Source organism: Loa loa (assembly GCF_000183805.2).
Source record: "Loa loa unplaced genomic scaffold supercont3.30, whole genome shotgun sequence".
Taxonomy (NCBI): Eukaryota; Metazoa; Nematoda; class Chromadorea; order Rhabditida; family Onchocercidae; genus Loa; species Loa loa.
The window spans coordinates 203,399-213,385 of record NW_018108210.1 but is presented as its reverse complement, the minus strand read 5'-3'; the positions used below and the strand labels follow the sequence as shown (position 1 = coordinate 213,385).

The following is a 9,987-nucleotide window of genomic DNA, read 5'->3' as shown; positions in this document are numbered from 1 at the left end:
TTAGTGGAATGGGCAGATTTGACGAGAATTATTTAGTAAATAGTAATTATTTAGTAAGATTCACGTTAACCTTTGTGGCCTCTATTTTCTGATCATGTCACCACGTTCGCATAGCATCAAGGGTTAGATTTGCAACGTATATGTCGAGTATCTGTAGAAAGGTTTGAAGAAAAGAGACGGACAAAGTGCAATTTCACATCTCTCTTTTCAGTAGTTCTTGGTTTTCACGGCCAGCATATGTTCGAAACTCATTGGACTGGAATTTTTTTTCTCCTCTGGAATCGTTCAGGCAGTTGTTCTTCAGAACGGTTTCTTATAAAAGCCTTATAAAGGTCGAATCGGTCGTTATGAAAAAATGAAATTATTCATTGCATGAAACTGTTCGGAATTTAGTAATTAAGCATGTTGCAGAAAATTGCTGTGCTTTTCGGAACTAAATGGCATAAGATGACAAGTGGAAGCGGTCAGGGAGCCGTACCAGTCATGGCACAATCTCTAGATGCTTGGCCACAAAATATGTCAGTTGTCTTTATTTTTGATCACTTATTATAATTGAAAGGGCTACATTTCTTCTTTACTTTTTCTCATTTCTTTTCCAGTGGACACTATTTAAAAGATTCAGTCGAATTCATTGAAACTTCAGGTAGTCTAGGGTACTGTTTATGTATTACCAGGACGGATATTGGAGAATTAAACGGATCAGTGTCGAAGTACGCGCGGATGGATGGAATGGGACCAAGAATTGGTGAGAGTGAAGATCCCGGATCGGAGAGTAAGGAGCGATTCGCACGTGAAAATCATAGTGAAATTGAACGACGGAGACGGAACAAAATGACTCAATACATCAATGAACTTGCTGAAATGGTACCTCAGTGTGCTGCTCTAGGCCGTAAGCCGGATAAACTAACTATTTTGCGGATGGCTGTCTCCCACATGAAGGTTGCATTTAGTTGACAACACTTAGTTCTCCCACGTATGACTATAGATGATTTCAGACCCTGGTGGTCTTTGTATATAAAACTGTTTGAGGTAGAAATTTATAACATCTATAAGTGATTTCCGTATTTTATGCTAAAATGATCTGATTTGTATTGTTATCTGTATTAGCATAAATGAAGATAATCATCTACTGCAGGCGATTCGCGGTGGTTCACAAAATGAAGCCTCATATAAACCATCTTTTTTGACAGATCAAGAGTTGAAACATTTGATCTTAGAAGCAGCCAATGGCTTCTTGTTTGTTGTTTGTTGTGATACAGGAAGAATTCTTTATGTAGCCGATTCAATTGTCCCTGTTCTCAACATGCGCCAGGCCAGAACTTGTGTCATCACAACTCTTTTAAAATGATGTATTAAAAGTCGTTTTTAAATGCTCAAATTTTAAACAACTCGAAATTACTCCGAAAATTACTTATTTTATTACTTATTACTTAATTACTTGTTTTATTTTATTTTATTTTATGAAAAAAATATAAATTACCAGATATTTTTTTCAGATAACCTTAGTTTATCTCTTGATGAAATAAAGCTTTTACCAGCTTATTTATTTTATTTAACAGTAGAATATGAATGGAAATTGGTGAACAAAATATTTTTGATGGATTATTTTTAGGGTATAAGTGAAAAAAAATATAAATTTAGTATGAATCATCGATTGTCCTCGCGATATCGCTTTTGACAGCATTTCATTTTTACTGTCCGATGTTGTGAACACACGTTTCACTTTCCCCACTTTTTCGTTCCAATTAGCGTTTCAAATTGTTAACATTTAAGGATGACTGGCTGCATCATGTTATCTATGACCTGGTACATCCTGACGACATGGAAAAAGTGAGGGACCAGTTATGCGGAAGCGAAGCAAGTATGAATCGAGTCCTCGATTTGAAAACTGGTACTGTTAAAAAAGAGCAGGGTTCCATTCGCGTTCATATGAGTTGCCGTCGTGGTTTCATTTGCAGGTAAAGGGTTTTTCTCCATTTTTTTTTTTTTTATTATATTCTCTATTTTAAGCCCTTGTCTCGTTGCTCAAGTTGTGGGAATAATTTGTCGAATAAAAATCATGTGTTTAATATTAAATTTTATCGCGAATTCATTTATATATTTATTCAGCTAATAAATTCCAATTTTTAACTGGTTGATTTTTTGAACTCTATCTGTCGATAGAAAGGGACAAAAAACAAAAACTATTTAGTACGCTTCATGTGACAACCAGATCTAGAACGAGGTCTCTTGTAAATTATAACAGTTTACAATATCAATCTGTGAATTATATCAGTACTAGTCGTAGATCACATCGTCCTGCGAATTATAACAATTTACGCTGAATGGTTGTTAATATCATTGATAGCTTTTCCTATTTTATGCACAACAGTATTTGATGATTTTCATCTCATATGTTTTTTCATCTAGAATGAGACTAGGGCCGTTGGAACCCCTTCATCGTCTCTGCAATCGACGGCCTATCTTTACACATAACGGACAAAATTATGTGGTGGTACACTGTACTGGTTATATCAAAAATTCGCCACCGAACGGTCTTGGACTTGATTCACCACCATCGAGCTGTCTTGTTGCTATTGCACGATTGCAAGTTGCCAGTATGCCGATCAGTAGTGAACAAAATTCCACCTCGCAGTTTTCAGTAAGACTCGCAGAGGATGGGAAGGTGAAAGTAGCCATTTTTATTTCAGTTTTATTCTGAAATGTCAGTATCTTTTGTGGTACTTCCTAGATATCAGAATGCATTGTTTACTGCGTGGTTTTTCTAGATAACATTTGTGGAACAGAGAGCGACGATTCTGTTATCCATACCCACGGAGCAAATATTAGGACGTTATTGGTGGCAGATTGTACACCCTGCAGATGAACAAACTGTGCACGATGCCTTCATGCATATTATCCAAGTAACTGGCAGTACTTCGGTCAGATTTTTTTCACACTTTCACATTACTTTCCGTTTATGAAACAAGTTATTTTAGGAGTTTCAGCGTGAAAATCCCGAGGTGATTTAACAAATTAACCACATTTTAATGTACTGGGATATTTTTCCTCATTATGCTTTACTTGTCGTCATACTAACAGTCGGTATTTTGTTTTAGAAATAGAGGCATATTAACAGTACCTTCTGCCGAATCATTCGTATTTTACCTTGATCTGATTGCATTGTCTTGCAGGACCAAGGCACAGAAATATCATTTCGATTAAGGACACAAACAGATTTTGTTCCGTGCGCAGCCACTGCCCATAGATTTCTAAACCCATATTCAGAGCAGTTTGAATATGTGGTTGCCACGCATATAATGATTCCAAAAGATAACGAAAGTTGGCAAGCCAGTTCCCAGGTAAGTTTGCTCACCACGCAAATGGAACGCAAACCTGTAGTTATTTAATTTTCACACCATTCTGTTCTAGGATAACTATGCTTATGAGGAATGAAGTAGGGGTCACAAATAGAAGATGATTTTAGTAATGCTGATGTAAAAGTCTTTACACGACATTTAGTTGGAAAAGTGATCACTCTCATTATTTTGTTGATTATACGATTTCAGGTGTTTCCAGCAGTATCATCTGAATTCGACCCATCGTCAGGTAATGAGTGGTCGCCTACTACCAGTTTTGGGTCGGATGGTGTTGCACCTGGTACCAGAAGACATATGTGGAATATGGAACAATGGGTACAGTATGATCAACGGCAATGAATGGGATAATATGTATGGGCTTTTCATAAATTGATTTGCTGACTACCGTTATATTTCACGTTTTTGTTATACGACTACTTCATTACCTGTAAAGATATATGCATAAACTTGTAAGAGAAGATATTCGATAATAATAAGCTTGTATAAAACAGTTGTGATAACTGGATAGACGATAAAGAAAACTACAATTGCATGGTCTAAAACAGACATTTCTGAATCCCTGTCAGGAACATTCAGATAAATGGCTAATGATAAAACAACATGATAACATATACTATTTCTTATCATAAAATTTCTAAAAGGAGTTATTAGAATCCTTTTGTTTCATCATATGTGGGAAAGGATGGCTGTAAGTACTTGAGAACTCAGTAATTCAAGTAAGGTTTTACAATCTCTGCGGGTTAGTACTATAACTGAATGAGATTTGAAGCCGTTGGCAGTGCGCTGATCGCTGAAATATTTCACCATGGTGAGGTGGGTTTTGATCAAGTAGTCGGTTTCGCTAAAGCAGTATCATTCTATTTCTGCCTGAGAAAAGTAGATCGCCTGAATGTGAAGGAGTATCAGCGTGAGTCGCTAACGTTTTCCTCAACTAACGACGACACGTACTCCGTAGCTGATGATTCAGCAGTACGATGCCGCGAAAATTTCTTCTCAGACAATTCAGAAACATTTAGTTCGGAATTAATATTGAGCATTGGATTCCACATTCCTTGCACCGAAGCGACTTGAGCAGATTGTCTCGAAACTAGATCAACTACCGGAAGACCACTTCGAGTTCGTAACAGATTAAAATGTCTTTCCACCTCTTCTGCATCGAAATTCTTCAAAACAATCTGAATTGTGCGTCCATTTCCATACTCTGCTCTTAGCACCGGAATATTCTGCCTGGAAATCGCATTATATCTAGGTCAATCATATATGGAAAGGTATATCAGACATGCTTCTTTTGTGTAAATGAATTTAGGGTTAAATAGAACTCTAATCTTAACCGTTGTCATTTTGCATTGCAAGAATGATAACAGCTGAGAGCATCTCGAAGAACAGTCCATAACAATTGATGAAAGTCTAAAAAAAACCTTCATTTGCACAATCGATAAAAATCAAGCACATCATAAGGACGGAGTTCCGTCAAAGCGCCAACGACACTAGCCTCCTCCAGAAAGTCAACAGGTGTATCACATACGGGTTTGCACATAGTGCCTATGGTTATCCACATATAAAAGAGGCGCGCAAATGAATAGGAGGATCAGTAAAGTAGTTGTCGCCGTCGGTTTTTTGATCAAGCAATAATTTTCAGGTAATAATCATTCTAACTGTTCAATAGCTTGAACTTAACACTGTTACCAGCTACAATGTAATGTATATTTCGATATGTTATTTAGAATACGAGAATGAACGCGTAAAATACCATATATAACATGCATCTCTGTGATAATTTCTTGATAACGGGAGTGGAAGGGAAGATTGGAAAAAAAAAAGAAAGGCAACAGACAAACCTGATGGGCTGTATGTAAACGACTACGGAGGGATTCTCTGATGCAAATTGCGACAATAACCCACTACCAATGAAATGCCTTACTCCAGCGCTGCATTCATTCTTGCGGCAGAATCGAACGGTGATCCGATGCAGTTGGGAGATATATTTAGTTGCAGCATTGTTGAACGGAGTACAGGGATAGCCCCTCATACGCCATCCATAGTTTAAATGCATCGCTGCCGTATAACATATCTTAATCCTGTCAATGCGTGGCTTTGATGGCATCGAGTATCTGCAACGGAACGGGGAACTTATTAACATGTCGGAATTTACCATCAAACAATATGCATGTGGACAATGGAAAGCGCATCGATTTATTCTAAGCAAAAGAAAGCTGTATGAAGAATACTTTTCCTCTCCTCTTTTCATTTTCTCCCGTATACAACTGTTTGATAATTAATGTTCATGGAATACTTGCGAATAAGCATTAGGAAACGTAAGTTCTCGAACTGTTCGTCCGAATAAATCAAAAATTATTTCTAACTGTTGACAATAACAGACAGTATGACATCTACTTCCTGATAAAGCTCTTGCAATTAAGACTGGAGGCAATGTGTGAGCGCTGAGGAACAAGCGATTTGCATATCGGTTTGCGTTAAATGTCAGGGGGAATGAACAAAGATGGTGGGTGTGTCTTGGCAGGTTCCATGAGCTTAAATATTCAGATGAGTTGATAGTTAGTTAAGTTTGGGTTTGGAGGTGCGAGGTATGTTAGGGTCATGGAAGTGGTCACATGGTTGGATTTATTTAGGAAGTGTGATGGGAGCGGATGGTGGCACAATTCCGAAGCGTTGTGAGCTTGTTAAAAAGAAGAAGAAGAAGGAAAAACTGGATAAGAATGTGGCGAACACGACAAGGTGGCGACTATGTCGGCTAAGCCAGGAGCCACTGAAGCGACCGATCGTAGCATGCAGATTGGGAAAGTATGTGACATCTTGATCTTAATTAGTAAGATTTAGGTATTTCACGCATGTTATTTGCTTTAAGAAAGTATCACTGAAACGGTGATAGTAGTTATCTATTGCTTCAGTAATTTGCTGTTGCTGCTTTCGTGACTTTATTTTTTTCTTATAAGGAAGCATTTATATTGGTTTAGCATTTCTCCTAATTATGATCGGCATCATGATCGTTTCCTCACAGCGTTTTATGAAAAAAGCTCATCCTAATATTAAGGACATTATTTCTATTGGCTGTTAATGGAACTGCATGTTTTAATGAGTCTTGATATAATGTAGCAGTTCTCACCAGTCGTTGTTGTCTTGAAGTAAGTACTTTTGGTTCCAGCTTATATAATAAGGAAGAAGTTCTCAATGCTATTTTGTCGAAGAAAATTGGTGAATATGAAGTAGCAATGCACATCAGAGGTTTGAGGGATATTAAAGAACTGAAGCTAACGGACAGCAAAGAATACAGGGAAAGTGGCGCTGATAAGGGAGATGTCTATAAGGATCATAATATTGCGCCGTTCTGCTGTCCAGTCACTGGGATTTCAATGAATGGCAATCATCCGTATGTTTACCCTACTCTTTTTAAGGAGAAAATACGAAAATAAGTTCTCCTAGTTTTGTTGTTTGTCATGTTGTTCTATTTAATATGTCTCTTCCACTCGATATTTTATATATTATCATTATCAATAAGCACGAGAGCCATCTACTTTCGCTGTCTGTTAGTGGTTTTTCTTTTATATCCCGGCTTTTACTACGAGCTTTGGTGGATCAAATATTATATACATGTTTGAGAAATATCATGAAATTCGTATACGTTGAGTATTTTGTTTTATAGCAGTCTTTTTACGTTGATTGTCTTTTCATTCTGTGACTACGTAATCCTGAGCGCCGCTTCTGGGGTAGTAATCTATTTTACGATGAATTTTTTTATAGAAAAGATTTTTATGGAATTTTCCCCAGTAAGATTTGTGTCGTAAAAAAAAATTCTAATTTTTCTAGTTTCTATCCTTTGTGTTAAAAACAGCTTCAGGTTCACTGTTAACTGGCGATGTGGATGTGTGATTTCGGAAAAAGCGATTGAAGAAGTAAAGCCAGATGTATGTCATGGTTGTGGAGGTCCATTCAGCAAAGATGATCTCATTCTAATTAACCCTCCACAGGATGTCCTTGAGATTTACAAGAAGCGGGAAGAGGAACGACTAAAACGAAAGTTAAGGAAGACAGCAAGTCAAGGTACATGTTATGACACTATAAGTTGTGTGTGTGTTGTTAGTCCTTCTCTTTAGTTATAGTTTATACTTCTCAAAAATAGCTTGTAGCTTTGAGAATCACAAGAATGTACGTTAGCGTTGAAGATCTCATATGGACGAAGTTATTTCGAGAATAAGATTTTAAAAAATTAAATTCATAATTGGGTTTTGGAAATTACATTCGTGCATTTAGCATCAACTGTTCTGTGGAAATATATTTTAGAACCGACAGAGAAAAAGTCCAGTATGAGTTGTAAAATGGAAATCGAATCCACCCAGAAAAAGGGAATAGTAAGCGAGCGTAAAAGAGAGGCGGCAACGTCGGCTGATTTTAAGGATTTGCTCAGAAAAGTGGAAAAGCGGAAAGCAACATCTGCCAAAATCAGTTCGATTCAGGATTCAAATGCATCTGCAGCATATAAGTCACTGTTCACGACATGCGAAGAGGCGAAACATAAGCCAGAACCACACTGGATAACGCACAATCCACTCTTTTACTGAAGTCTTATATATAGTTCTAAATAACTATGAGTAAAGCATTCTTATGGTGTACAGCATATTTTAACACTCCTAACATGTAGCACCTTCTAGCATAACATGTATTTTATGCAAAGACGAATACTATAGATTTTGCTGCCACAGATAATATCATATTCTATCTCTAAAAAATATGGATCCCATCTCTTCATTATTTAATCTTTTTCATCAGAAAAGGTAAGAACTTGAGAAGCCAGAACGGAAACCGACCACTAAATCCCGTGTCTTATATTCATTCTACGGAATATCCAATCTGTTTTTAGTTCAGCATTCTACGTGGGATCTACATATTTTTCCAGAGAATGAACAGAGAAGGAACTAGATAAACGTAAGACTGGAATTTGGACTAGAGAATGGGCGGAATGATTTCGCTTGAGTAGTTGAACTGCCACTCAGTTTCCGTTTGCCCAGCTTTCTCTTTGAAGCGATATAGAGTTGCTGAAAGAGTGATTTATTCCTTCGGATTTTTAAGATGCAAACAAAATTCTATACTCTTCACTAAAAATTTGATTGGAAGTGGTAAGTTACAATGACCTAGCAATTGGAGTTGCTGGTCTTCTTAAGCCTGTTCTTTCGCGTCATTATTTCGCATCGTCTCGCTGGCTCTAATACTGTTAATATATTAACAGTTGAAGCAATCTTACCTTACAAAACAGTATTGGTTCAATCTTTTCATCATAACCAGCTAATTCCTTCGTAGCTAAAATAATTACTGGCCGAAGCCGCTCACAGAGACGCTGTACATTATTCCTGAAGTATGATGTTAGCATTTTATATTATTCAGAATATTACCATTTTCACTTGACTATTGTATTCAATTTCACTAACTGGTTTCACTTACCTTCCAGCGTATTGATAAAGATCATAGACCGAACAGAGAAGTTGACTCTCCACTGCATTGTTTTTTATTTTCCGCTGTATGCAGTCGAGAAATTTGGTTAAGCCATTACGATAAAGCATTATCAGGTCTCGTTTTAACAAATAATCCCTGAAAACGGAAATTATATACATTATTTCTAATTCGTAATTATTGCAACAGTATGCTCAGTCCAATAAAAATGATCACGAAGATTTCGTTTATGAAGCACAGTCGTTCCCAATGGAAAGAAGAAAGGGGGGCAATTCACTTTGATATTTAAACAAGCTCTAAAGGTGCGAGTTCCCATTATTATCGGGATGAGGTCAGTTGTTGCATGTTTCTCACCTTTTCACTTGTTATCTTTTACTTTATAAAGCAGAAATGAAGGTTAGATTAGGAAATGAAATCACGAAATCCTGGTTGAGATTCAAGAAAAGCCTAGTTTAATTGAATTCCCGGAAAAAAATCTCTGCAGCACTTCTTTAACGGTGTGTGTGTGTGTCACTTACGTATTGTTACAGAAATCCAATGTACAGAATGTATGAATCAAGGTAGCAAGAGCCTTGAAATCATCCAGCAAGGCAGATAAATATATTGCTAAAGCGCTTATGCGACCAAGATGGTACTGAAGTGCATCTCCCCGGTCAATATCTTTACAGGAAATCGTTATCACATTCTGCAAATCATTTATGGTGAAGCTTTTTCATCAATCCTTTAATTTGAGAATGAATTCCAAACAAAAAAATGACCTCGAATATATTATCTGGATTGAAGTTTGCTTTTTTTTTGACAAGAAAACGACCGAATAAATAATTTGACGCTTCCCGAACATCTCCTTTGTAAAGCGCTAATTGCGACAATCGATAGTATGATTTGAAGTGTGGAAATCTGAAATATGATCGACTATCAAATACTATATCAAAGGGAAAATATGGGAATTGCACTCTTAAAAAAACTCAAGCATTTGAAGCAATTTGAAAGTCTTTTTTTTAACTTGCATATATCGCGAATTCCGATTCGCGAGACTCCAACCATACTCCAAACAAACAAATAAATTTCTTACTATAAATAAATGTTAATAGTGTAAATCATTTAATCAATTTACATTCTTTGAAATTATCTCCCATATGTTTCTTTTGTTATCTTTGTCTAACGG

At 36.7% G+C, this 9,987-nt stretch overlaps 4 protein-coding genes across 4 annotated transcripts in view; 2 read left to right on the top strand and 2 right to left on the bottom strand.

Moving 5' to 3' along the window:
* Window positions 1-401: 401 nt before the first annotated feature.
* Window positions 402-3,886, top strand: LOAG_08661 (hypothetical protein; the record flags this gene model as incomplete). Its single annotated transcript, XM_020447759.1, has 8 exons — window positions 402-518; window positions 675-939; window positions 1,136-1,312; window positions 1,774-1,958; window positions 2,410-2,665; window positions 2,769-2,921; window positions 3,174-3,341; window positions 3,549-3,886. Coding segments are annotated over 8 exons (1,471 nt in total), but the record flags the coding sequence as incomplete, so codon positions are not given.
* A 176-nt stretch (window positions 3,887-4,062) lies between these two features.
* Window positions 4,063-5,463, bottom strand: LOAG_08660 (hypothetical protein; the record flags this gene model as incomplete). The annotated part of the gene is made up of 2 exons (XM_003144190.2): window positions 4,063-4,586; window positions 5,198-5,463. 2 exons carry the CDS (start codon window positions 5,461-5,463, stop codon window positions 4,262-4,264), a joined length of 591 nt encoding a protein of 196 aa, XP_003144238.1. The 3' UTR covers window positions 4,063-4,261.
* Window positions 5,464-5,865: 402 nt separating this feature from the next.
* LOAG_08659 (hypothetical protein) lies at window positions 5,866-7,987 on the top strand. Its single transcript, XM_003144189.2, has 4 exons — window positions 5,866-6,161; window positions 6,523-6,747; window positions 7,216-7,418; window positions 7,659-7,987. The coding sequence occupies exons 1-4, from the start codon at window positions 5,947-5,949 to the stop codon at window positions 7,934-7,936; spliced, it is 921 nt and encodes a 306-aa protein (XP_003144237.2). The 5' UTR covers window positions 5,866-5,946; the 3' UTR covers window positions 7,937-7,987.
* A 303-nt stretch (window positions 7,988-8,290) lies between these two features.
* LOAG_16948 (hypothetical protein) overlaps window positions 8,291-9,987 on the bottom strand; it is a gene marked incomplete at both ends in the record, with an annotated part of 11,704 nt that continues 10,007 nt past the window's right edge. The window contains 5 exons of the mRNA XM_020449602.1: window positions 8,291-8,410; window positions 8,617-8,722; window positions 8,814-8,960; window positions 9,341-9,507; window positions 9,581-9,719. Coding sequence (XP_020306850.1) covers window positions 8,291-8,410; window positions 8,617-8,722; window positions 8,814-8,960; window positions 9,341-9,507; window positions 9,581-9,719 — 679 coding nt within the window. The remainder of the gene's footprint in view (window positions 8,411-8,616; window positions 8,723-8,813; window positions 8,961-9,340; window positions 9,508-9,580; window positions 9,720-9,987) is intronic.